Raw genomic sequence first — 27,561 nt, 5'->3', positions numbered from 1 at the left:
TCCCCAAGCCAGAGAAGAAAATACAATACACGTGCCAGGGAAGTGTTGTAAATCTTTAACGTAACCAAAAGTGAAGCAGAATTATACGAGTAAAATGTATTCGGTGTAAAGCGTCCTGAGCTCGGTTGCATTGCAGCGGTATCACTTGCAGAAAAAGCCTCATCAATCTTATCCTCAAAAAAACCCGAAAAGAATAGGAGATCAGAAACCGTGAGACAAGGCCAGCTCCTGGCCAGCGGCACGGCTCTGAAAGCTGAGTTATTCCTAACCTGCCACCCACTGGGCAAGAACCTGACTCTCGCTGATATGAAGAGGGTGCGTCTTAGAGGTTCACACAGCACTGGTGGATTAGCGTTTCCATTTTCTACCCTTGGCTGCACTGCAGCATTGACCTGTTGGAAAAAAGGGCTCATTTTAAGGTAGACTGGAGCTGTCATGTGATAGCTGCTAGAGGAAAAACAGTGAGGAGGAGGAGGAGGAGGAGGAGGAGGAGGGAGGACACGAGAAAATAGCAGCAGCTATTGTTTCAGCTCTCTGTCCACCATAGAGTCTAATAATGTTTGTCTCTTGAGAAGGACTCGTGGACATTGTGCAAATGTAGGACCAGGGGGAGTGATGAATGTGTCTGCTGGGGAGTTACGGAGCACAGAGGTCAGAAAGGTCAACCTCTCATAGGCTGTCAGTGGATTATCGATGCACACACAATTCATGTAACCTCCCTGTAACCTTTCGCTCAATTCCTCTTGGATTTTAAAAACAGGGTGGGTTTTATCCTGATATGGCTGATCATTTTTCAACTTTAGTGTTGTTGTTATTGCTGCATATTTGCATTGTTTCTGTGCATCAGGCCATCAGAGTGAAAAAAAACAGCCTTTTTGTCAACATCTTTAGGGCAGAGCACCTGCCAAGTGCCTTTCGAGTTTCAGTTCATGTCCTATGATGCAACATTCAAATTTAAATAAAGCAACATTTGTCACACAGCGTCAGCCTTTTGTCTATCCACAGGCTGAAAGAAACATGTTTTCCCCTCACTTGTAATTTTTCAAATCTTTGACAGTAGAAACCCACCCCCCCTGTGTGATCAGCCCTCCCCTAACCATGTTTGGCCCCGTCGTGTTTCTACAGCAACTGAATTCAAATCTAAACCTACAGCCCGGGCTTTTCTTGGTCTCATCACTATGGTAACCCAGGAGAATGAGGAGTGGGGGGCTGTCGTCTCTTTGTAGTGATGGACAAGTAGGAGGCTTTGGGAAAGGGTTAAGTGTTCGACAGTGAAACCAGAATTCCCCCTGTGGAGACCCAGGGGGCAGGGCGCTCTTCAGATTTTGAAAATCAACATGTACACACCCACGTGCTTCTGAACCCACGAGATCAGTGCACATGGTCAGTCAGACAGATTTCCATAGGCTGCCTTTCAGTCATATTACAAAACACAACAAGAGGTGCTATAAGCCACAATGATCTTTAAGTATCCCATAATATAGAGCCACACGAGGATTAGGTGTATGTTAAAGAGGGTTTGTGTGATTTTGCACGTGAAAGTGTTTTTCCTCTTAGCCTGCAGTGTGGCAGTTAATTCCACGTCTGACTGGAAAAGGTTGCATATTAGGAAATGGGCAGCTCAGGGAGGATCTCTCATAGAGAGATAAGAGGAAAATGCCTAAAGTTATCCCCACACCTGTTATCATCTGCCTGCACATTTCCTCTCTCCTTGCCCTGCCCAGTTGTTTGAAAGATGCTGCCTGAAATGAGAGGCATTCATTTTATGGTGCCTCTAAGTGAACACCGCCCATCAAACGCTGGTCTGTCGTTTAGGAGGTCAGTCAAACATTAAACCTAACTATTAAGCACAGCAACAGCCCCAGTCAGGAATGCAGGGTTAATTGTTAGCCATTGTGTCTGCCTTTACTCTCAGTGTGTGTTTCACCCTGTCTTAAGGCCATGTATAGAGCTGAATGAATTTCATAGCTTTTAGGCTCTGCTCCAGACACTGCTGTCTGCAGGGAAAGCGGTGTGAATGGTGAGGATATTGTGTTTCCCGTGATATTGTTGCTTCAGGGTTGCAGGGCATTCAAGAGTTCTCTGCTCTTACATACAGAATGTCTACTGGGCGAGAATTTAAGGATTTTTCTATTTTTTAGTTAATTACTTTGCACAGAGGATTGAATGTGACGGAGCATGCCTGCATCATCGAAGCAGCCTGTTAGCTGCAAAGTATGATGAGATTCCGGAAACTTCTCCACATTCCCCTGTTTACTTTCAAACGGCTTTGGCCAGGGCCTGGTATGAGCAACGTGTGTGTTTCCCCCCTGCACGCATCCTCCTGTCGTTTAAAGCCCTGAGATTGAAGGGGGGAAAAAAGAGTTCATTGAGAGGCAGAATAAAAGGAGGGGGGTTGGGTGGGGAAGGGTAACTTCAGTACCCTGAAAACCAGGCTGCAGTCACCAGGCAACCAACAGATCAAGTTTCAAAGCCTGACAAGGAGTTGTAAGAAGTACAGAGAGGAGGAGAGGGAGTGCGGTACGGGTGTGTGAGTGATAGGGAGATGTGTGTGTGCTTGTGCATGGATCCATCTGTGTGTTTCTGGCTGTTCACACACACGTTCAGAGCGTGCATCTGCCGTCCTTCTCAGTGTTTATCTCTGCCCAGTGTCCCTCATTGATAAATACAAACCAGTGACTTGCTGAAAACCACAAAAATCAAAAGAAGAAATGAGACACTCTCTGTTTGAGTGATTTAATGAAGCCGCCTTTAAGTATTCCTGGCATCCCAACTCTGCACTCCACCACCATCCAAACCCTAAATGACAGGACACCAGCTTCATCTGTAATCTTGCATCATTACAATCATCACTTGAGTGATTCATGTGTTTGCACTTAGGGCCTCTGACTTCTCATCCTCTGAGCAGCATATTTTGTCTGCCACCTCCCCTACTTTCTTAAGTCATAATTATGTGGTTGGTTATTTGCTACAAACATTCGAGCTACAGTTGATGTTCACACTGTGCGTGGATTTGACTGCTAGCATAAAGTCTTTGACTTTAACTGTGGCCTTTGTGACAGTGGATGCCTGTGTCCTCTGCATGGTAAGCCCTCTTCCTGCATGTGCTGACTCTGCCTGTCTGGCTGTGTGTGTGTGTATGTGTGTGCTGACCCTCTCTCTCTCTCCTGTCTCTCACCCCTTCCTCTTTGCACTCCCACCCTCACCCCTCCTCCCACAGGCCGTGTGTCTCTGACCCGGGGGGCTTCTCTGCTTGTGGAACGGCTGACCCTGGAGGACGAGGGCTGGTTCGAATGCCGCATCCTGCTTCTGGACAGAGAAAAAGATGACTTTCGAAACGGCACGTGGACCTTCCTCTCCATCACAGGTGCAGCACTGCAGGGTTTTGGGGGCTCGGGAGCAGATTCTTTCACTGCTCATCACTGGCACTGTCGTTGTTTTGAACAGCCACAGCATGGAGCCTGGCTGGGTCTCCGAAGGCCCTGGCAAGCTGTAGTGTTACAGAAGCATATAAGGGCGTTGTGTGACGTTCTGTGGACACGGTGATCACATCTTGTGTTTGTCTCTGCCCAGCCTGCTTTGAGCTGATGTCAACGTAGGAGTTAGTCTTAAGAATCATAGGAGCAGGACAGTGGAAGTGTAGCTTGTGTGGGCCTAAGATTAAGGTTAAATGCTTAAATCAGTGTCTCTTTAACCTAACTACTTCCCACTCACTGTCTCTCTCTTCTTTCTCACACACACACACACGCACACATACACACACACACGCACACACACACACACACTAGTTATGCTGCAGTGGAGTGTGAGGTTTCTATTGTAAGTGTGAAGTAGGGATTTGATATGATTGTACTGCAGTGAATGAAAGGCCTACATGTGCTGCATCAGGTTGCAGGTGAACACTGGACACCTTTGTACATAATAGCATTACATCAGTGCATGTATTGAGTATCATATGAACACATTACCTAAAAATATTTTTTGCAATCTCAAAACCAAACTTGACACAGAGCCTTGTGCGCAGAGAGATATTTTATCCAAATCCTTTTCCAATTCAATGAGTGCATATATTTTTAGCAACAATGGTCCCATTTGGGGGGAAAAACATATTCTCCTCTCAGTAACACGGGAAAAATAAAAAATGTACAACAAAACATAAAATTATGTCACTCCAGATAGTTTTTTGTGGGATTTGCTGAGGTTTGGTGGTATCTGTGGCTGAATCAATGCCTTGAGAAACTCAAGTAACTTGATCAATAAAAATGATTATTACTGTGACACAACATGCTTACGCTGTGGACAGGTGACATGATTTGATTGCATGGAATCACAAAATGGAAGAAGAGAGAAAATAGGGAGGGACGAAGAGAGGAGACAGGCTAGAGAAAACAACAGAAAGTATGGGAGACTTTTGGGATCATTTTGAGCTGTAACAATATAAAAATGCGGTGCATCTGTTATAAAGCTGAACTAGCCAACCACAACAGCACAATGTCAGTGCTTCAGCACCTTAGCAAAAAGCATCCAGTCCAGGGACCGGACACCAATCTTGTTTTCCTAAGATGCGAAAGCATGACCTGTCCTACTACTCCTCTGATTGGCTGGTACTCCTTGCCTATGATGGTTGGGTTTGTTAGGTTTATGCATAAGGAGTGATTGCTTAGGGTTAGGGTAAGAATGACAGGGTTAGCCAATCAGAGGTCGAATAAGGCAGAGTAGGGCAGAGTAGGGCAGGTCATACCTTCACCATCCTATGAATAAAAACTTGCAGAGTGGACCTGACACAAGGAAGCGTTAACTTTAGCATTTAGCTAGCATAAATCAATACGACTATCAGTTGAAATGAAGGCCCTTTAGTGCTGGGAGTTGCTACACCTGCTAAATAAAGGTCTGTCTCCAGTACTGGTGTCAGCTCTCCTCTGTGCAAAGTAGTCACACATACACACGGGAGACCGGTCTTGTTTTCTCTTTTGTATATTTACTATTGCTCTTTAATAAAGCAAAGGTATTTCTTATGCGATTAATAGATGGAATAATTGGTAGAAACTCGATTACTAAAACAATCAATCGATGCAGCCCTAGTAATATCTCAATTATTGTGCTCATATACATTTGTTGTACCCAAAACAACACATTTGGAAGCATTAACAGGATCTCTTACAGAACATGTTGATACAGTGGAGATCAACATCCATAAATTTCATTGTGAACAGTTTAAATGAGAACATTACGTCCAAATATATTCACCAACTGCCTATCTCCACACAGAAGAAATTCTGCTCACAAGGTCTGGGGATCCAGATAAAAAATATTTCCAAAGCATCAAACCATGAACTACAGGAAGTACCTCTGAGCTACAGCAAATCACACCAAATCTGTTTAAGTTTTCCTTTTTAAGCATTTATTAAGAAGTTGTCCACCTTGAAGACACCATGGTTGGCTGTTAATGTCAGTATTTAGTGCTCTGATATTCTTTCATGTGCCATTTGAATATGTAAATAGAAATAAATATTTAATCTGTACTGTCTTTGTTCTAGCTCCACCTGTGTTTATCAAGACACCACCAACTTTTGTGGAGGTTCTGCTCGGAGACTCACTGACTCTCAGCTGTGGAGCCCATGGCAACCCTCGACCAACTGTTGTCTGGCATAAAGATGAGAGCCGAATCGAGAAACATGAAAAAATAAAAGTGAGGTGGATTAACAGATGGCATTTGCAGTATTTTAATTAAATACTTTATAATTTGCATTTTCTGTAGGAGTTGTAGCTTTGATGTTCCTTTGAAGCAAACTGCTTTGTTGTCCTCTCCATGACAGCCTCGTGATCTTCCTCCGACTTTTACTCTTTGATCCTCATTCTCTTACCTTCGCCCCCTTTTAGGTACTCAATGGTACCTTGTCTATGGCCTCCGTCACAAGAAATATTTCAGGAGTGTACAAATGTCACGTGTCCAACTCAGAGGGGAACCTGACCCACTCTACGCAGCTGCAGGTCAAAGGTCAGTGTCTAACTGTCAATCATCAGGGAAAGACAGAATTCCTCCTTATCGCATGTTTACCATATGTTGTGATGTCCTGGTGAACAAGACACAGAATTTATTTTTTTGAAAATAGCATACACCACTTGTGTTCTTCTGGGACAAAAATCTATCCAGGGTAAGATGTCTTCTTATTCCTGGTCTTCTCAGAAGCTTTATGATCTGTACTACCAAAAACCCAGAGAGCAGGTTGATAATCATGGCTACAAAGTCTACACTGCCACCTACAGACCATCCCTTGCTATAGCATTGATTTAAGGCTGACAACACCCAGCACTGATCTCTTCATTCCAGACATTCATGACTAACTGCATCACTGTATAAACACAATATTAACATTAAGGTGTACTGTGTTTTCTTCCAACTTTGTTAAAAGGACCTCCAATCATCCTCATCTCCCCAGAGGACACCACTCTCAACATGTCTCAGGATGCGGTACTACAGTGTCAGGCTGATGCCTACCCGTCTAACCTCACCTATGAGTGGATGAAACAAGGACAGAATGTTTACCATATTGAGTGAGTTCTCCTCTTTAAAGTATTCATGCATTCATAAACCCAAGATAATTGATATACTTTTTCTGTCGAATGTAAAATGTAGTTAATACGATATAACTTTATTGTCTGTCCCAACAGTGAGACAAGGCTCGACAATACACCCGATTTACATTAAAAACACATTTAAAACAAATATAAAAGAAGGACTGTTAAAACAGCAACTGATAAAAACAGGATAAAATGCAGTGTCTATTTCAATCACATTTAATCAATTACGATATCTTAATTGACTTTAGTAGAATACCGAGAAGAATATTTAAAGGATGCCTGCTGCTAATACAATCAGCTCTAATTAGATTATTTCTAAGACTGTTGTATCGTTTGGTCATCAGCACGCTATAAACCTTAAGACAAAGGAGATTACTCTTCAGATTATTTTGATATCTGATCACTTAATTGCACCGTGTTTTGTATCTTTTGGCTTTAGGTCTCTAAAGTCCAGAGTGAAGGTTTTGGTGGATGGAACACTTCTCATTCCTAATCTCATCCCAGAGGACGCTGGCAACTACACCTGTATCCCAACTAATGGGCTACTCACCCCGCCCTCAGCCTCTGCGCACCTGAAAGTGAAACGTAAGGGTTTAGTCCTCTGTGAGATCCAGGATCTGTTGGGTTCCATACACCCATTCATAGGGTTCGCACAAGGTGCTTAAGTGCTTGAATTCTGAATGAAGTTTTGTTCAACAAGTTATTAAATTATTCAGAATCAGAAATTGCTCTTTTTGTTGTTGTTGTTGTTGTTAAATTCTGATATGACACTCCCTCTCCTTTCCTCCTCGCCTTTATGATATCCTGTCAAACATCATAGTTTATTTTTACTTCACTCCACTCTTAAGACCTCAGCAAAACTAGCAGGCCTATGTTGGCATGGCTAAATTTAACATGACTTAATTTCTACCATGATTTGGATTCCTCTCTCCTCAGCGGTGCTCCAAAGTAATAGCTCCACTGAAAACTTAAATTGAAACTCAAGTTCCAGCTGGTATTGTATCCTTGTGCTACAGATGGATCTACTGTTAAGATGGTTTTTCCATTCTTTGAATGTGCACTCCTTTCTGATTGATATTCCAGAAGTGTGGCAGGGTCTCTCCATCTCGTCTTGCACTGCATGCAGGCAGTCAGTAGTTGTGGGGCAGGCAGAAGGACAGTGTTTGCTGAGTTTAGTTGTAGTGAGTTTCTATGGGTTTGTTGGTGCTCTTGCTCTGAAACTTTCTCTGGTTTGGAACTTTTCAAAGCACAAGGAAATGGTGCACTATAGTAGCATAAGCACCAGAGCTCTCATGCCATTCAAATGTTTTGTTGAGTTGTTTTTTTTTTTTTTTTTTAGATTTATGCCTTTGAAAATTCATTTAAAAATTAATTAGTGGCTTTGAGTAAAGTCCTTGAAAATAAAAATGTTGTGCTTGAATTTGAAAGTCCTTGAATTAAATTTGTTATGTCGGTATCAACCCTGTATTAATCTTTTTTAATCACCCTAACCGTGGTCAGGGTTGCAGAGGGCTGCAGCCTTTCGATGCATGGCTTGGGCAAGAACCTCTTGCGTTACTTTTTGTGATCAGTTTATCTTCCTCCATCTCAGATCCTGCACGTGTGGTCAGAATGTCCCGGGAAACGTACTTACCTGCAGGCATGGAGGGGGTCATTACCTGCCCTGTTCAGGCTGATCCCCCTGTGCTGTATGTCAACTGGACCAAAGATGGGAATGATTTGAACCTTGACAACGTAAGCCACACAACATAGAAACACAATATGCAATACAAAATGTCATGCACTAGGAAATTGTCGCAAACTATAAATACCCTGTAAGTCACTGTTGATAAATTTTTCCTACTTTGACATGTCCAGTACCCAGGTTGGATGGTGAACTCCGAGGGCTCAGTTTTTATAGCAACAGCCAATGACAATGCTGTAGGCATGTACACATGTACAGCCTATAACAGTTATGGCACCATGGGAAAGTCTGAACCCACCAAGGTCATATTGCAGGTGAGGCTCAATTTCAGTTACAGAGAAAACACTTTCCGGTCAGTGTACACAGTTACACATAGGCAGAAATAAAAAGGCTCTCTCATTCCTTCAGGACCCTCCATCGTTTCGACTGCCTCCAGGGCCTGAGTATCTCCAGGAGGTGGGCAGAGAGTTGATTATCCCTTGTGAAGCCAGTGGAGACCCCACTCCAAACGTAACCTGGAGCAAGGTACAGGAGATTTTCCACTCTTAAAGAAAGAGGCGCTGCACGGACATGTCTAATTAATCTGTTATTTTACCTTGTTGTTGTCCTTCCTCCCAGATTGGCCCTACTCCTCGCTCCCAGTACACTGTGTTGGCTAACGGCTCCCTGCTGCTGCAGCCGCTCAGTAAAGATCACCATGGGGGCTGGGAGTGCTTGGCCACCAATCGTGTGGCGACTGTCAGTGCAGGCACTGTGGTCATGGTGCTGGGTGAGTGGGCCAACCCTATTTCTGCAAACTTATATGTTGATGGGTGACACTAAAATGTATTCATCCGTAACTTACAAAAGGGTTTTTATGTTCTTCAGGCACCAGTCCTCACGCTGTGTCCTCAGTATCCGTCGTCACAGAGATGAACCAGGCCAACGTGTCCTGGGTGCCTGGCTTTGATGGTGGATACACCCAGAAGTTTACTGTATGGTCAGTAACATACTATCATACTGTATGATGCAGTTCTCAGCTGTAAACAACAATCCTGATAGTTTATGCTCTGTCTTTATTTTGGCTGTTTTTAATTTTGTCCAGGGTCAAGCAGGCATCCAGAGGGAAACATGAATGGGCGTCTTTGCCTGTGCCGACATCCAAAAACTACCTGCTGGTGACCGGGCTACTTGCTGGCACCGGCTATCAGTTCAGTGTCCTACCTCAGAATAAACTCGGCTCTGGAGCTTTCAGTGAAATTGTTTCTGTGCGAACACAAGGTTTGTGATTGCTGTGTTTGGAGTTTCCCTCACTCTCTACAATGCTGTTTTGTTGTAAGTATCTGTCAGTTTGAAGTAACATTCATTCTTCTTATCAGCGGTACCAACAGAAGCACCTACAGTCGTCACCAGTGTCCCAATCCTGGATCCTCCCACACTCCTTTCAACCAACCGGACTGACCGAGGTTTTCTCCTCCAGTGGTCGCCTCCAGAGGCTCCGTCCTCTCCACTGACGGGCTATGTGCTGCAGGCCCGCAGGGATCAGGGCCAGTGGCTCATCCTCAGCAGCAACATCAGTGCCAATCAGAGTGAACTACTTGTACAAGGACTGCTAAGGGTAATGATCGTTTTTTTTCCTCTCTTAGCATCTGTATTTCCTAAAGGTCAGTCAGTATGGCCTCAAGGTTTCTCGCTTTCACAACCTGGTTGCATGTAGATCAGTTGTGCCAAAGAACTGTGGGGATGTACAGATTCTGAAATTCTTGTTAGCTGTTAGGTCGAGCCGATGGTTGCTAACAGCTAACGTATACTAGCTCTCCTCCTGCTGATTGTAACACATATCTGTTGTTCACAATGAAGCATTATCAGAGAAAAAATAGGGTTCTTCCCACACACGTTTTCTATTATCGGTGTGTCCCTAATAATTTTGTAAACTGATTTTGTGATTTATAATGAACTTTAATCACAAGCATGCTAGTTTATAGTCAATCAAACGCCTGATCTGTCTCTCTCTCAGGACTCCAGTTACGATCTGAGGCTGATGTCCCGCAGTAACAAAGTACTCAGTGAACCGAGCGAGTCTGTCAATGTATCCACCATAGGTAAGTGGCTGTGTGTAGGTTACCATGAACGTCACATGGATATTAAGTCAAGGTTCTGGCATATGTGTATGAGTGGATAATCACAAAATTAACAATGGAATTTGTGACCACTGTTATTAACTTGGGTCTGATTACAGGGATGGAGATTTACCCTCTGCGCCCAAGTTTCTTGGAGTTCATCCCTGAGCCTCTGTTGGCTGGTGTGTTAGGAGGAGTATGCTTTCTGTTCGTGGCCATCATCCTCTCACTGGTGACAGCATGCTACATGAGTCAAAGGAGACAGCGTCGGCGCAGAAAGAGAAGACAAGGTAAAACTTTGGATTTAAAGAAATGTCAGCGTTGTCCACCTTGTTGGTATGTGGAAAGTGCAATTGTTGATTTCCAAGTTTATGTTACATACACTTTGTCATGATTGGACAATTTTAACCGTGCAGTTGTTTGACTATTTTAATCCTTTGTTCTTCACCTTTTCCTAGATCTCCCATCTGCCCTCCAGAAGAGCTCATCTCCAGAGTAAGTGTCCTTACCAGTATATCCATATATTTTCAATGAACATTTATGTTCTAAATTTTGATTTTAAAAGTTCATGTGATGGTACAGTATCTATTGCTTTTTTCTGGCTTTCGTTTTGTAATGCTTCAAGGTTTTTATTATAGCCTGTGGCCGACTGTGGTGAAATACTAAAGCACACTTTCTGCATACTCTTTTACCAGCTATCTAACTAAATAACTTAAGTAAATGATTTAATTATATTACCTGATGACATTTGGACTAGAAACCAGCAATGAACTGAAACTCCTTTACAAACATATCATTGCGTTATCATCTTTGACGTAGTATGTTTGTGCAAAACGTTATAAACTGCACCTTTGATAATTTTTTATTAGAATCTGTGGTGCTATAAGCTTGTTTTGAGTAAAAAAAATGTCTTGTCTCTCTTTCTCAGTGCTCGCTCACCTCCTCGCAGCCCCGACAGCGTCCTAAAGCTAAAGCTGTGTCCTCCGCTTCCCTTCTTCCCCAACTCCTCCTCCTCACAGTCTGATCGCTCGTCCTTTGATAAAGGCAGCCGTGGGGAATACCACGACCAGAGGAAACAACTCCTGTCTAACTCATCTCCACCACCACATTACACACTCTTTGAGAGTCACCTGGGCTCTCAAGCTCCATCGCCAACTGCTCTGGAGTCCATCTCCAGGGGCCCAGATGGACGCTTCATTGTCCAACCACTGCTAGAGAATTCAAGTCCCTCCAATAAGAAAAACTTGAGGAAGGAGGTCCTGCAAAGTAATGGTGGGGCAAGTGGCTCAGGGAGCAACAGGACATCATTCAGGGACTCTCCAAAGTCAAGCGTCTTGAGCTCAGAGAAGGATGAGAGGAAGGATTCTCCTCTCACTGTGGACGTCCCAGAGCTGAGCAGACCTCCATCCTCTCCTGGAAGAGTTCGGGCCATGGCCAGAAACTTCTCCCGTCATGGCTGCTTTTACTCTGACGATGAACAAGGCTCAGAGGCTCTATTGGAAAGGGCCAGCTTCTATTCAGACAACAGTGAGAAAAAACCCAGTGATTCACTCAGAAGGTATCGCGTGCCGGGCCACACTGAAGATCTGTTTCCGAGTTTGGGGAGGAGAACAAAGCTGCTGGATAGAGACCGAGACAGACCACCCAATTCTGGCTACCAGCCTATGGAGAGTCAGCTGACTAACAACAGCACTGTGGTCTCACAACTTGACAGTGAGCTGGAGAGGGATAGTATTAACAAGTGTGTCCAGCTGGCAAAGGAGAGGGAAGAAATGGAGAGGGAGCTGGAGAGCTACACAGCTGATCAAAGAAGTCGAGGTCGTGGGAGAGACGAGCAACATTCTAATAAGACAAAAAGCCCTCAGAGGGACTCACCCAAGTCAGAGGAAGAACCTGTATGGAAGCCACAAGATGTTACCATCAGACAGAAACACAGGCCCTCAGGCCAGACAAGTCGGGTATCTGACTATCGAAGAGCATGCTACTTTGGGAACACCAGCAGTCCTATGGATCGGCTCCCTACCACTCGCATACAGTGGGACATCAGCCCTGTTACATCGGTCACCAGCCTCATTCCTATACAGAGCCCCCGGGAGACCACATCACCCAGGCCACAGCATCCTCGCACATGTAGGGAAACAACAGAGGACTCTCTTGCTGTTGATTCATCACGCTCTCCAGTCACCCAGAACACCTCCCTCCCTATGCTGTCCCCTGATGCCACCTCAGAAGGCCCCCCTGTCCTTTGTCTAGAAACACCAGATAGAGCCAGGTCATTGAGTCCTCAGAGTGAGCCAGATAGATGCAGTAGGTCCACGACTGAGCAGGGCTTAAGGGAAAAGACAAAGAATGGAGGTGTTGCTTCAAGGTCCAGACATTCATATGCTTATGCAGGCAGTCAGCCCTGGGATTCAGCTGCCAGAGGTCCTTTAATTGACAATGAGAGGCCTGAATGTTCAGCCTCTGCACCGTATAATCAGCCTGAGAGAACTGCAAAAAGCTACACAGCCACAGGGAATACCAGTCCCTCAAGTTATTCTACCTTACCCTACGAACATCATCAAGCAGGGGCAAAGGCCAAAGAAAAAGACACTCAGACCCAGGATGAGCGACGGAGTTCAGGGTTTTACTCTGAGTTTGAAAGAGAGGGTGTGCGAACACGCTCCAGGAGGAGCGACAAATGTCTCTTCTCTGATAGTCCAAGCCCTATTTCAACACTGACACTTGTAGAAGAGGTCGAAAGTGAGCAGTCCCAACTCTCTGTCCCGGGATTGTCAGGGTCCTTCAAGGCCAAGCCTGCAGCTCCATCTCCCCAAATGTCCCCACTGCAGACAAGTGCAATTCTTGAATACCTGAGCCTTCCAGGTTTCATTGAAATGAGCGTGGACGAGCCTGTGGAAGATGCTGCAGTCACAGACACTGCTGGACAAACTTCTGAACTAAAGCCAGAAAATTCCCCGGGGCCTAAGCCTGATGTAGTTCCTAGCAACTGGGAGGTTCATGTTCAGGAAAACCAGGAAACACACTTGCACCACCATTCTGCGGGTGCTGCAGAGGCCAGTTTTTATGCTGGAAAAAAGCAAGACCATAAACGCTCATATTATGTGGAACCTAGAGATTCTGCACATAGAGTAAGATTTCCAGATGAGACAAGACCACTGTCACCCGGTCCAGAAAAAACTAGCAAACAGCTCTATAACGAGAAAACACAAACTCGAGTTGGGAACAAAAGCACAGACAGACCTGAATCCAGACTTGGATCCAGGTCAGCTCACACCTTGTTCAGTGCAGCTAAAGGCATGGCAGATGTAGTGTCAAAACACTCACAGAGTTTTGTAGACAGTAGTGAGTCTTTATCAGAGCAATCCCAAAGACAAGCTTCTCAGGGCAGCAGGACTAATAACATTGCATCACGAATATGTCAAGCCCCTGTGCCATTTTTAAAGAAGTCCTTAAGCATAGGCCCTTGTAGGACGCTCTCAGGTATGGGACAGCCTCGTCCTTTCCTAAAGAAATCCATCAGTTTAGGCTCACAGAGGTGGGAGCACTTTGAGAGCCCAAGGACATATATTTCTGAGAAATGTTACTGGGACGAGTTCCCAAACCCTGACATCAGGGTGAAGTCCTACAGTTTGGGTCGTAGTCCGTCTTCCCTTCCAAGGCCAGGCCCCTCCTGGAGGGAGTATGTCCCATTCAGACGCCCCAGCATGGGGAGCTTAGAGAGGCCTCACCACGCTCATAGATCTTTAGCTAGTCCTTCCTACCTCACTCACTCCATGTACCCACCCAGACAAACCTCGATGTCCCCGATGCTGGAACCTTCCGATCCACGACGGCAAGCCACTGTTTTCCCAGAGTCCTCCAGGTGGTCTCCATCCTATGAGGTTACCGTTAGGTCTGCCCAGCATAAATATGCCCCCATGCCAATGCCCTCTTCCATCCCTGTCGCCCAGTACCAACACTGGCCAGGATCCAGAGGGGAAAGCATGAGACCCATGGACCCCAGCAGGGGCCCTCCGAGGTCCTACCTGCCCAGGGGAATTAGCTGGCCCTCACCTTACTATGCCCCCTTCCCACCCAGAGAGGCAGAGAGTTACAGACATCCAGACAGGATGATGAGGAGGGGAGGGGACACAGAGTTTCGGGAGGTTAGAGAGACCAGGGAGGGAGGGAGGACCAGTTATGCCAGTCAGAGTAGTGGTAGAGGTAGCGCTGGTCTCTTCCGACAGTCCCTGTCAATCACTCCCACGCTACTCAGCTCCCCAGAAACCACGGAGGAAAGTGAGCGGCACAGAGCTGAGACGGAGCTGCCTGAGAGGAGTGCGAAAAGGTGAAACACCACCACACCTGGACAGTGACAACACTGGAGTGTCCTCTTGGCAGAGGGATTTATTTATGTTGCCAAAATAAAATCAATGTTGTTTTTGTTTCTTGTTTGTGATAACTGTTATCTGACCGTTTGCTCTGTGTATCTCATTAGAAGGAACACATCAGTAGATGAGAGTTATGAGTGGGACTCTGCAGATGCGTGTGTGGACTCGGAGGTCCTGGAGGCCATGAGGTTTGATCAGTCACAAATGGGTTTCCGGAGAGGCAGGTCAGAGCTCAGATATGATCAAGCTGCAGGCCTCCAGGACCAGCGACAGAAAGGTGATCATTTATTTACCACTTTCCCATTTCGTATGTGATGTTTTTGATGTTGCATGTGTCATTGTGAGTGTAACGCTTGATGTGATGGTGCCGCATGTCTTCATCCCTTGTGCTGTGATTATTGTGAGCTTGTCCCATGATGTGCCCATCCATGCATTTCCTGTCCCTGATGCCCTCCCCAGGCCCGTGTCCCTCAGTCAGCCCGCCAGTTTCCAACCCACCTCGTTGCCAGTACAGCCGCTCCCTAAGTGAGGCGCGTTTCAACGCTCTCCGCCAGGAGTACCAACAGTACAGGCAGGCTCAGGAATCCATCTGTTCCCGTGAGCCCTGCCTCACCCCTGGCCACGATTCAGACTCTGACTCCAGCTCAGCGCTGCTCTAGCAGCTTAACTCGGTCCGTGATTCTGCCTGCCCGCTCACCTCTTCCCTCTTTTTTCCACCTCTCACTGCTCGCCTGCCTGCATCCTTTTCTTGCCTGCTGCTCTGTCATTTATGTGCTGTGGATTTGTGCATGCCAAAATCTGTGCACCTCAATTTACAGCTGAAATGTTTTAACCTTATTCTGTTGTCTGATGTTGTGCTGCTCTCTGTCTTTCACAGGTATATCCAAGACAAAAACCAAAAAGCAGTTTTAATGAACAGACGACAGCACTGTGGTCCTGGACACTGTTACACCTCACTGGAGCTCTCTCATGTGAAAGAACTCATTGTTTAAAGTTTTTATCCTCTGTTACAGCAGACTAAAGTAGAGCATTTTAAAGAGACAGCATCATATGCTGCACGCCATCAAATGTGACAGACTGCAACTCCTCAGTTATCAGATGACTTAATTCTTTTCCTTGTTCCATTGTGCTTTGCATAATGAAGCTGAGAAGGGATTATTTATTTTTCTAAGAAGCTCGTGCAACTGTATTTTGGGATTTTTTCTTTAAAAAACAAAACAAAAAACCTTGACAATCAGGCACACAGGGCCCCTTTGAGAAATGAAATGCTCGCCCTTGACTAAGACAAGTTTACAGTTGATAGAGAAAGATCTGCTTTATAAAAGCAGCAGCATGCTACATGGTGAACGTTGTATTTCAAGTGTTTGTCTATTGCATCAACGACCTCCCTTTAATGATAAAGGAATGCTAATGACAATTATGTGGGTCTGTGTCCAACTTAACATCCGTATGTGGAAATGTCTGTATCTGTAATGTTGCTTGTGTTACCAGTCAAACAGTGCTCGAAGCATTTTCACCACCATCTCCCACTGAATTGGACAAAAATATTTCAATAATAAGACTTAAGGATCACATGATTAGGCAACTCTAGTTTTTAACTTTGTTACTCTAAAGAGTAATTTACTGTCTTTAAAGTAAGAATTTGTTTGTTATTTGGTCTTCCTGTTGGATCCCTAAACTCATTTCCTGTTTTATGCATATTTTCTTTGACAATAACTTTCCCCTGTTTTGAGTTTATAAACCAAATCACTTCAAATAGCCTCCCAGTATTTGTTCAAGATGTACAAATGTTTATATGTACCTTAATGTGAATGAACCCTGCTGTATTGTATATTCCACTTCATCATTTCATGAGATGAGAAAATGCTACTTCACTCCACCTGAATTGATCAAACATTGCCTCTGTGATTAAATGACGGATAAAACTTGATAAGAAACACAGGGAAAATGATTTTGCCTTATTTTTGTTAATGTCACAAGCGCGCACTAGTCGATTGACCACGGGAGGTTTGACCTAACAAGCTAAAGTCAAAAAAGATCAGAGGATTAAAAATTATTGAGGAGTTTTTTTTACACAAGTTTTGCTCACACGAGTATTTCTGTATATTTATTAAGGTGAGCTACGATATGCAACGATGTTTACAATTCACATCACTGATGTGAAGATAACACTGTGAATATACCATCGACTTCTGATTCTGTTTTTGAATTTCTGTGAAGTCTGTAATGAATTTGTGCCCATTAGCCTACTTTTTTTTGTTTACTTAAAAAATGACAAAGGCTGTTTTTATTATGTTAGCTGACAACAGATTAAAAAAATAACTTTGTAGCTAAGATTCAAGATTTGTACTATATTTACTTAAATAACCCAGATGAAGTCTTCATATGGAGTGAGTAATGCATCTCTGATGATGGTTTTGGAAGTTTTGTACAAACTGGAAATTTTTATATCTTGCCACCTGATTGTTTTTGTCATTTTTATATGTTTGTAATGAATAAATTGTTCTATTCTGAATGCACCAGACTGAGAGAATGTGTTGATCTGTTTTAGTGTGTGTGTTTTTAGGAAAAGCATGTGACAAAAAACACAGTTAATTAAGTTAATTTCATCTAAATTTCTAATTTCTAACTTGATGACATCAACTTAATTTCCAGAGCAGGGCTACACCTTAACCATGCCTGTAATCACCTGTCTAGCCTTTATAAATCTGGTTAACCCATCCTCTTCCTTCAGGTAACAACTGTACCTGTATAGGCTCGGCTGAAACAAAGCTTGAGATGGATCCTTATATCACTAAATCTTTAATCACAGACTCGCCAATAAAACAATTTTGTGTTAGCCACATTAACAATTAGGCTTTAAAGGGGTCAAAGGCTTCCCTCTGCACGTTGATGAACTTAGCAGGTGTAGCTTGGTAGACAGAAAATAGTTTCTGCATGAAACTGCTCACACTAAGGTTTGTGGATTATCATGAGTAACTGGGTCATGGTTTATGGATACAGACATTGCTGTTGACTTCTTCAAAGGTATTGTTTTGGCGCTTTGAGCAAGAGAAGGCAGACATCTATGGCAATATCTCTTAAACTCAACAACTCACCCCAAAATAATGTAGATTAATAAACATCACTATAAGTAAGAGTAAAAATGTGTATTTTTGCAGTCGTACCAGTGACTCTGTGAGGCTGTACTGAAGCACAGCAGTGCTTTGAGCAAATTGTGAGCAGGCTCACACTGACAAAGCTAAGCTCTATTTCACTCCATCCTTTTAATAACTATAATTACATTCACGTCATCTGGATTTATTTTGATTTTATTGCTGTAGAATTGTCAAAAAATGTGCAATGAGTGAGTGCTTCTGCCCCTTTTTTCCAACATAACTTCAATTTCAAATATCTGGCAGTTATTCAATATTACTTTTGACTAAGCAATAACAGTTTAAAGAGAAAAAAGACAAATAATGTGTGCGCTGGTGAGTCTCGTCTGTGATTGGACGGTCGTACTGCGGAAGTCCTGGGGGCCACCGTAATGACTAGTATATTCTGGTAGTTTTTGAACTTTCCAGATATCATATGAACGGTCTATGAGTTATGGTTATGAGAAGTACGCATGCCAAATAGGAATATAAAGCCAGTGTGTGGGATTAAGTGGCATCTAGTGTTGAGGTTGCACATTGCAAATAACTGAATACCTCTTCCCTCACCACTCCCTTTCCAAGTGTGTAGAGAATCTACAGTGGCCTTCAGCTGACGTAAAACTTTGAAAGGCCCTCTAGTGCCTGTGTTTGGTTTGGTTTCTGGGCTACTGTAGAAACAACAACATGGTGGCCTGTGGAAGCGGACCCACTCCGCATGTAGATATGAAGGGCTTGTTATAAGGTAAGGTAAGGAAAAAACAATTCTTAGTTTTAGGTGATTATACCCTGCTGAAAACATATGCTGTGTCTCACATCACATACTTCCGTAAGTACACTTCCATGTAGTATACTATGTGCACTATGTACTTATTGGTGTAGTGTGCGAATTTCGACAGGGTAGTGTTGTCTCAAACTAACACTGCCGATTGTGCACTTAACGGAAATCACGACTGCAGCTTTTGGCTAGTTAGCAAACTAGCATTAGCATTCGTGTTATCGTTTGCAGTACCAAATCATTACAGACTGCTAAATTAACCCAATAAACATACCGGTGGCTTATATCCGACAACAGTTTAGTGGTGCTTACTGCAAAAAACACATGTATAACTTACATTTGAACAATGCAGCGACGTTCACGGTTGCACAGTCCTTTGCCGCTAAATTTCCAGTTTGAAAAGTGGTCCCTCCCCTTCTGCTACATAGCCAAGATGGCAACCATTGAGGCCGAGAAGTGTCCATAGTTCCACACTCAACTTCTTGACCGTTTTGAGTGCACCATCCGGGTACTCATAGTGCACTGCATTTTTCCATACTTCTCAATGTGAACGCACTTATGCACTCAAAATATTAAGTGTAAAAGTACGCGATTTGAGACACAGCAATAGTGATGAGTATTATATTGTGTCTGCCAATAGATCCTCTTAAATCCTACATACTTTGAATCTCTTCAAATATTTAGGCCTAAACATACTACTGTAAGTAATGAGTCATCGCTCTGGAGACGGGTGAGTCAAAGATGTCTTACCTTAGCCTTCAGCAAGTGTGACCATAGACTGTATATAAAGATGACTGACACGGCTCCACTTCTGGTGTATATAAAAATACCGTCGCTGCCATCTTGTGCTGGTGACATCATTTAGAGCCAAAGTCTGTGCAATAGCGATCTCCGCAGTTTTTGAGTTCCTGCCCATACACCCGACTGACCAATTGCGAGCATTGCTCACAATCAGGTTGGCACACATAGCTATCAATCATGAAGCCAACTCCCATTTTAAAGCATCAAATAACTTATTATAATCAAACTTATCAGAAAAATTAACACTTGAACCAACATAACCGTGATGACCTAAAATGACAGAAACCATCTCTGAGAAAAAAGTATTTGACATGTACTTTGATCTTTTATTTTATTTTTCTGTTTATGAACTATACTATCCAGATGTTTTGGCTTCACTTTAGGGGAGCAGTCATGTCCTTTATATTTTCATACTATAGGTGTGACAAACATTGCATAGCATTGCCAATAATTGTTCATATGACTACTGTTTATTTCAAGGATTTGGGGGAGAGATTTAACATCTTAGTCAGTGATACTGAGAGAGTAATAAATCTGTGTACAGTAGTTTCTGTCCACAGTACATGAAAGGTATAGATCATTAGTTTAGCCTAAATGAGACCAAAGAAACACTTATTGGTTTGTAAATCTATGTTTGTAAATTACGTGGTGTAGTGTACAGTTTTGTGTAAGTTTATGATCCTGAAGCTGAAGCACGGCTGCAAAACTGTGAGAAAAAGATCAGAAGCAACTATCATTTAATGGCTGACCTGACTCTGTAGTTTCCGAGCTCACTGTTAGCTTTGATCAAATGCTTTCAGCTGTGTTTTGGTCGACTGTTACGCAGATGTGTCACTGTGAGGACAGTGAATTCCTCCCTGCCTGTTGTGAGTAAGAAATGATGTTCCCAGTTAAAAGCATGGGTTAAATGACCAGTAAGCCCCTCTGATGTGCAGCACTGCTCAGATGTCATCTGGACTCATACGGATGATTTGGTTCACCTACTGTACATGTCACATATTCACCAATACCATCAAATACACGACAAGCCATTTGCTCTTTAACTAAAGCATTTATATGTTTTCAGGTAAGAATGCATCACAATACAGGGGTGTACGTCACACGTCAACACCAACTTTCTCGATTTCTTCTCCAGGCTGAAAGTGTCACATCACTTGGTTGACATACGCATGACATGTTTGACCATGTTTCCAATGCCATCAAAAATGTAGTGATAGTGATACTCTGTTTCCCACATGAAGGACGGGGTGCTGACCACTTTGTTCTTCTCGTCCACATAGGCTTCGTAAAACAGAGGGTTAAGGCCAAAGCAGGAGTTATTTCACAACATAAACACAGACACACATGAACATAGAACTGTGTAGGTTTAGTTAACGAAGACTGATAGTAAAAAGAGACCTCTGAAAGGATATGTATGGCTCACGGACATTGTGGCGAGCACCCATACTCTTCACAGCCTGCACCATGTTTGTGTGAGGCCAGTTCCCCCAGCGAGTGTTGTCGTCCCGCTCGTAGCCCATGGTCACCTCGATGCTGGGCAGCACGCGGCAGGCCAGCATGGGAGCCATGCTGGCCAGTCTGAAACAGTCAGCAGGGGTTTTTATTAAGTCAAGATTAAGAGACAAGATCAGGGTGTGAGAATAATTGCCTTACCAGAGAGGGGAGATTCAGCACCTGAAAAAGAAAGGCTCCTCCAGCAAAAAGCACTGGGACAAGAAGCTCAGTGTGTACTTTTAAAACTAACCAAAAGATGAGTATGAGGCAAGATTACAGAGTGTCAGCTGTTTATTATCACCATCAGCCCATAAATTAAATCATATTTATGGGCAGACAACATCCCCGCACTTTAACAAAACAGACACATTTCACTTATTGTACCTGGCAGGAGTGGATGCGTACAGACTTCACAGATATCTCTCGCTTTCTTTTGTTGTTTTTATTTGATAATTGAAGCACAGACATACAGGAAACATGGGGAGAGACGAGGGGAATAACATGTAACAAAGGCTTCCAAGCGAACCAGAGACGTTTGGAAGATTTCACCTTCATTGTCCTTAGAAAGACATGTAGATGATGGTGACCTCACAATCAGCCAAAGTGAAAACACCTGTGTGGGAGCGCTGTGCCTATAAAGAAATGCAGGTGCAGTTTGATGCATACACTTGGTATTTATTGAAGATATCATGCATACAACAGTATAGTTCAGTCACAAAACTTGTAGTCTGCATAACGCAGTGGTGTAGGTGTTAATAATACCATAAATGATGGGTTTGCTTCTTCCCAGTATTTTACAGTAAGTAGGCCACTGACACAGATACTTAATTCACCCCAAAATCAAAATTATTAGCTGAGATTGTTTCGCTGTAAGTTGCTGAGTGTTGGAGATATCAGCTGTAGAGATGTTTGTCTTCTCTTGAATATAATGGCAGTCAGTTTGTGGTGCTCAAAGCGCCCAAAAAAAAAAACATCTGAAAAAACTTCTCTTTTCAAAAATCATGACCTGGTTACTCAAGATAATCCACAGACCTTGTTGAGAGCAGTTTCATGTAGGAACTAATTTCTTACGACCAAACTATACCCACCAACCCTATTACCACACAGAAGGGAGCATGCATCTACCATAGACTGTTTAAAATGATGGACGTAGCTACCGCGACATCACCCACTGGTTTGCGGACCGCTGTTTCAAAGCTTTTAGGTCAGCATTGCGCCATTGCCGTTTTGTTTTGTTTTTTTGAGCCAGTGATCATATTTGGTTGAGAAATGGAGCTGTGGAGGAGTGAGGGGTGAATCTGACATAGACTGTAGTAACACCTCGCAGACTCAAGCAGCCCTGCTCTTAAATATGCATAAATTTAAGCGTTAATAAAATGTCAGTGGGGGAGTTCTTTTTTAAAAATCACCTGTTGTAAACTTGTCATACATGTTGAAATTGGCTCCAGAGACCAAAACCTTTTTTTGTACCAGGCACCAACATATTTATTTCTGATCGTAAGTTGGGAATTTTAACGTGGGGGTCTATGGGGATTAAGTCAGTTTTGGAGCCAGCCCCATTGGCCATTTAAGGAACTGCAGTTTTTGGCACTTCTGCATCAGCTGCATTTTTCAGCCCAGGAGGTTGCCACTTGGTATCCACTTTAGATAAGAGGCTTGTAACAGCGTGAGATGTAAACATTAATGGATCCTCCTCGACTGAGCTCTAACGTTAGCTAGCTTAGTGGTGCTAGGTGAGCTAGCATCAGATACACACTTCCTTCTGTCGTTCAGTAGCAAGAAAATGGCTCCAACATGAAACTGCTCACAACAAGGTCTGTTGATTGGTTTGAGTAACTGGGTCATGACTCCTGTAAAGAGACATCACTGCTGTTTGATGGTACTTTTATATTTGACAGAAGGCAGACATCTCTACAGCCAATATCTGCAACAACACTCTGCAACTCACACCAAAACAATCTAATAGTAAAAAGCAGCACTACAGGCAGGAGGTAGAATATGTATTTTTGGTTTTGGGGTGAACTGTCCCTTTAAGCTTATGCGTCTATGACCACAACATGTAGTTCAGCTGTTTTTCACAAGAAATGCATCCAGCTTTTTTAAATCACAGCAAGAAATCTATGATGCATGGAGCATTTTTAAGAAATGGAAATTTTAAAACACTAAATCCCTCTGTTGACAGCACAAAGGTCTTCTGGGGTTGAAATTCAGTGCAGTCTGTTATAATGAAGAGCTGTTTTAATGGTCCTCCTGGAGCACTTCACAGGCACTAACATCTCGAGATTTAAGTCGTTCCCTCGTCTCGGTTAATTTGTGCATAAGTGTTGTTAATTCGGAGCCCAGGAGGTGCCACGGAGAGAAAAAAACAAATAATTCGAGGCCATGTTTTACTTAATCGAAAGTTGAGATGCTATTGCCTGGCCTCGCTTTACTATTGTGTGGCCTTGAGATGGTTTAATTCATTCCCTCGTTTTGGTTTAATTGGTGCTTGAGATAAGTGTAACGTTACAAAGGTCAGTTTAAGGTTGTGATTGGATCATGGGTGATTATGTTAAGGGATTTCCTAAGGGCTTTTCCACACCCAGGGTACCTTGCGCGTTGTATGTGGATGTGGAAAGTCCATGACCATGCATGTCAATATGTGACAAGGTCGGAGTGAGAATGTTTTGGTCCAAGCGCCGGATATCGACAACCTCGGAGTGAGATCGGGCTTGATAATGATGCTAAGAGTTTTGCTGAGGGCTTTTCCCACAAATGACCAGCTGTGAAAGTTGTGAGAGGATTTTCAAAGACACATGACAAGTGATTTGTTGTCAATATATATCCATCAAAAAGCATGTATCAAAATTTTAAACTTGAAATGTGCATATTTAAGCAAAAGTTCATTAGTAATGATGCTAAGGGATGTGCTAAGGGCAATCGCACACCAACTGTGAAAGTTGAGAGGGAATGTCAAAGACACATTAGAGGTGGTTTCACATCAAAAATATAAATGAGTGAGCAAGCTGCAGACATCACAACTTTGAAATGAGCACAGTTAAGGTAGTCTCTATATACAGACTCTACATTCAGTGAATGTAGAGTCTGTAGGCAAACCCCAGAGATCTTGCCTCTGGAAGAAGAGCGGAAGAGCCCTGGTTTCCGGTGCTAGGCTGTTTGTAGTCCGCGTGATATTGATCAATCACGTTTGAGCCGGCTGCAGTTGTTGCCAGGTTAAACGCTCCATGTGGTGAACTAACGAGGCGGAACATAATTGGCGTCACTGCAAACTCTGAATCCATCGCAATGGTTCAGCATATTTACTTATATATAAACGGAAGTCAGAAATGGAAATTCGCCTCCTCCGCCCAAATCAAACCAGAATGCCAAAAAATTGGGGGTCTGCCCCCAGAGGCTGTATGGCCGTCTGCCGGAAGTCAGACGCTGAATACAGCCGATGGGTTCCAAGAATGCATTTAAGGTAATATGTCATTCATAACCATGATTTGCTACTTTTTAAAATTATTATTATTTATTTTACAAATTCACAGATGTGAACTCGTAACAGGCTGCCACTCTGTATACTGGCCATGGTTTGAGATTTCTTTGTTAAAAAACAAAAAGTTATTGAGTATTGAAATGGGTCATTTTGCACTTTTAGGATGGTCCCTAAATACTCCTGTAGTCACAGGTGTATTGGACAGACATTCAGTAATTTCTAGTTATTTCGAGTTGACTAAAGCTGTGAAATATTTGCCTTAATTAGCTCTCCAAAACAAGGGAATAAATTAAACAATCTCGAGGCCAGGCAATAGCATCTCGAGTGCTCGATTTAGTAAAACACAGCCTCAATTTATTTTTATTTTTTCTCTCCATGGACCCTCCCGGGCTCTGTAGGTCTGCTTCTAAATTTATACACCGCTTGTTTTGCCGACAGATCAAGACAACAATTACAGCTCTGACACAATAGAACAATGGAGGGTGTGTGTCTGCTGTCTGCAGCAGCAACATGTAAATCACAGTTTAGTGATACCGACTCCTACATTGCACGACAATACATCTTAAACGGCCTTTGTTATCACTTGTAGGGTAAAAAAAAATTGTTGTTGTTTTGAGTCATTTTTTCCACTGTATTTTCATTTTTGATAACATGATCTTAAAAGGCTCAAACTCTATGTATTAATGGCAATAGGAGAGGATTACACAGGTATTATCCTTTAAATGATGGCTGGGTTGAGGTCAGAACTCAACATACCTTTTAACCCCGTGTTGTCATGGTGACAACTGCTTCATCCTCTTCTTCCTCCTCTTCTGCCGCCAACGCCACTCTTTAATTCCTGTAATCCTGCGTCTCCTGTCATCTCAGACCTGCCTTTGTGCACATGGGTGTCCCCTCAGCTGACCCTGTCACCTGTCTGCACCATGGGCTGCACAGCTGCCCCTCATTGACCCTTCACTCCACATTTGCCACTGTAGCAGCCAAAGGATCAGTCATGCTGTATCAGATCACCCACTGTATGTTGGGTTAGGGTTAGAGTCAGACTGTTTGTACCACACCTGCTCTTCCTCCTGTGTCTGCTGAGCCAACCTAGAGACTTTCAGCAGATTTAAGCAGATGCACCTCTTAAGGAAAGACTTCACCCACAAAATGACCATTTGTACAGCCATGGTGTGTTACACTGAGTATGTGAAAAAAAGCTTTGTTTTTCTTGCATGCCTCCATGGCAAATGGAGAGTATATTGATTTATTGATTAATTGGGGACTATATCAAAACATCCATTTACAAACTCTCACACAACTCCTGCAGCATAATCCAACTCTCATTTATCCAGTCATACACAGATGTTTTCATATAGTTTTGCTGCTGTTAAACGTGGTCCTCAATCATCAATAAATCTATATTTTCACACTTTTCTCCATGAATTCAAAGTAGCATGGCATGACTAATTGATAAACAAATGTTCATTTTGTGGGTGGAGTATTCCTGTGTTGCATCAACTTATATTTGTGAATATTTTATGTTGCGTATTTTGTTTATGTTTTAATGAATGTATCTTCACAGAAATATGCCATAACTATTGGTATAATAATTTTTAGTTGTAGTAGAGCAACAGCTGTGGTCCCTGTTTATTTCCTATCAGCTACTGTATTTCAACAGGAAACACAAAGTGACACATTTACTGACTGTTTTTGTTGTTAATTTTAAAAAGGACTTTAGTAATAACGAACAACAAATGCAATTTAGTTGATACTAGCAGATCTAGTAATAATAATTTTTCCCCCAAACTTCATATCTGCAACATTTTGAGCAAAAACTGTCAATAAAATTTGTAATGTTATTTATTTATCTACATCTAAACGGCTCAGTATTCACTGTTTAACCTTTATCTTTTCTACAGCTGCTCTAATGTCCTAATTCCATTACAGGGATCGTTGAAATCTCGTGTGTTTATCTAGTTTAATGTAATCTAATGTAATCTGATTTAAAGTGCGGTACCAATCGGTGACAGTCTGCAATATTGCCTCATGCTTGGATTTAAAATGTGAATTTTACATCTGAAAAAAGGCACCCAAAGCCACAATGCCACACACTGCTGCCCTAATACTTCAACCTATGTTGTGCATGAGTAGAGTTACACAGTATTGCTCCATCAGCAATTGACTTGTAAATGCATGATACATACCCAATAGGCTTGCGTGAGCGGTGGAAGTCTTTAAGCACCCTTTCCACATCATTGTGCAGCTTGCAATCTTTGCCATCCTTCACAAAAGAGGACCTAAACAGTTGAGAGTGATATATTAGAATTAGTTCTCTATCTTCATCCTCTAAACAGTGTCAGAGTGATTACGTCATAACTCATTATTCCTCACAGATTCTTGATGATGCCGTGGCCTCCAGGGAAGATGACGCCATCAAAGCTGTTGACGTCCAGCTTGGACAGGTCCTGCATTTGCATCATTCCCTGACCATGACTGAAGCGAGCTGACTCCGTCATCATGTTCCTATGTAATGGCCAGAAATAATCATAAATACTACATTATGGAATTAGTCAAGTCAGGTGTATTAAATGCACAACTCTAAACAGCCACTGGACCTGTCTATAACCTTGATCCATCTCAAAGTGTATCACTAATGTTTCCTAACAAGCCTACCGGTTCTCCCCAGAGCCAGGCTGCTTCCTCATGTGGTCCATCACATGCATTTGCTGTTGATTCGGAGCAAACATCTGGAAGCGAGCACCGTTACGGCTCAGGTGGTACATAGTGCTGAAGACAGAGTTGTGAATTACCATCTCTGCATGGTGATACGTTCATGCAATGATGTGAAATCCTGATACTCACTATACTCCCTCATGGACATCAGTCCCATCCCACCAGCCACATCCTGAGAAAACCTGCATTACATTATGAGTCACAAACCAAATGTAACTCACAGTTCACAATAACGCCCACACTATCAGTTTGTCTACTTTTCTTCCTGGTCCTATATTGATATGTTTCACTTACCACTGCAATATTGGTATTCCCCCAGTTGCCATAGTCACCATGGTGAACAAAGCAGGCAGGCTGGCGAGAGAGAGCAGCCAGTGTTTGTTTTGACAGCAAGGTCCTGGTTGCCAGCATGATTTAGCTTTAGTC

At 43.0% G+C, this 27,561-nt stretch overlaps 2 protein-coding genes across 3 annotated transcripts in view; one reads left to right on the top strand and one right to left on the bottom strand.

Moving 5' to 3' along the window:
* igsf9b (immunoglobulin superfamily, member 9b) overlaps window positions 1-17,255 on the top strand; it is a 31,120-nt gene extending 13,865 nt beyond the window's left edge. The window contains exons 4-22 of one of the 2 annotated variants that reach the window (XM_050051129.1): window positions 3,221-3,367; window positions 5,538-5,689; window positions 5,881-5,998; window positions 6,414-6,555; window positions 7,022-7,167; window positions 8,174-8,316; window positions 8,440-8,580; window positions 8,675-8,791; window positions 8,885-9,035; window positions 9,134-9,245; window positions 9,351-9,526; window positions 9,625-9,863; window positions 10,263-10,347; window positions 10,485-10,655; window positions 10,824-10,860; window positions 11,294-14,695; window positions 14,846-15,015; window positions 15,198-15,409; window positions 15,616-17,255. In XM_050051129.1, coding sequence (XP_049907086.1) covers window positions 3,221-3,367; window positions 5,538-5,689; window positions 5,881-5,998; window positions 6,414-6,555; window positions 7,022-7,167; window positions 8,174-8,316; window positions 8,440-8,580; window positions 8,675-8,791; window positions 8,885-9,035; window positions 9,134-9,245; window positions 9,351-9,526; window positions 9,625-9,863; window positions 10,263-10,347; window positions 10,485-10,655; window positions 10,824-10,860; window positions 11,294-14,695; window positions 14,846-15,015; window positions 15,198-15,397 — 5,849 coding nt within the window. In that variant the 3' untranslated portion in view covers window positions 15,398-15,409; window positions 15,616-17,255. The remainder of the gene's footprint in view (window positions 1-3,220; window positions 3,368-5,537; window positions 5,690-5,880; window positions 5,999-6,413; window positions 6,556-7,021; window positions 7,168-8,173; window positions 8,317-8,439; window positions 8,581-8,674; window positions 8,792-8,884; window positions 9,036-9,133; window positions 9,246-9,350; window positions 9,527-9,624; window positions 9,864-10,262; window positions 10,348-10,484; window positions 10,656-10,823; window positions 10,861-11,293; window positions 14,696-14,845; window positions 15,016-15,197; window positions 15,410-15,615) is intronic. The other variant, XM_050051130.1, reaches the window with a different exon arrangement.
* Window positions 17,256-20,485: 3,230 nt separating this feature from the next.
* gatd3l (glutamine amidotransferase class 1 domain containing 3, like) lies at window positions 20,486-27,546 on the bottom strand. The gene is made up of 7 exons (XM_050051340.1): window positions 27,430-27,546; window positions 27,265-27,317; window positions 27,076-27,189; window positions 26,794-26,925; window positions 26,607-26,699; window positions 20,861-21,026; window positions 20,486-20,733 (listed from the first exon to the last, which is right to left on the bottom strand). Exons 1-7 carry the CDS (start codon window positions 27,544-27,546, stop codon window positions 20,599-20,601), a joined length of 810 nt encoding a protein of 269 aa, XP_049907297.1. The 3' UTR covers window positions 20,486-20,598.
* Between the last annotated feature and the right edge of the window lie 15 nt (window positions 27,547-27,561).

The sequence above is a fragment of the Epinephelus moara genome, chromosome 8 (assembly GCF_006386435.1).
Source record: "Epinephelus moara isolate mb chromosome 8, YSFRI_EMoa_1.0, whole genome shotgun sequence".
Taxonomy (NCBI): domain Eukaryota; kingdom Metazoa; phylum Chordata; class Actinopteri; order Perciformes; family Serranidae; genus Epinephelus; species Epinephelus moara.
Note: the sequence above shows the minus strand (reverse complement) of the source record. Positions and strands in the feature narration are given on the sequence as shown.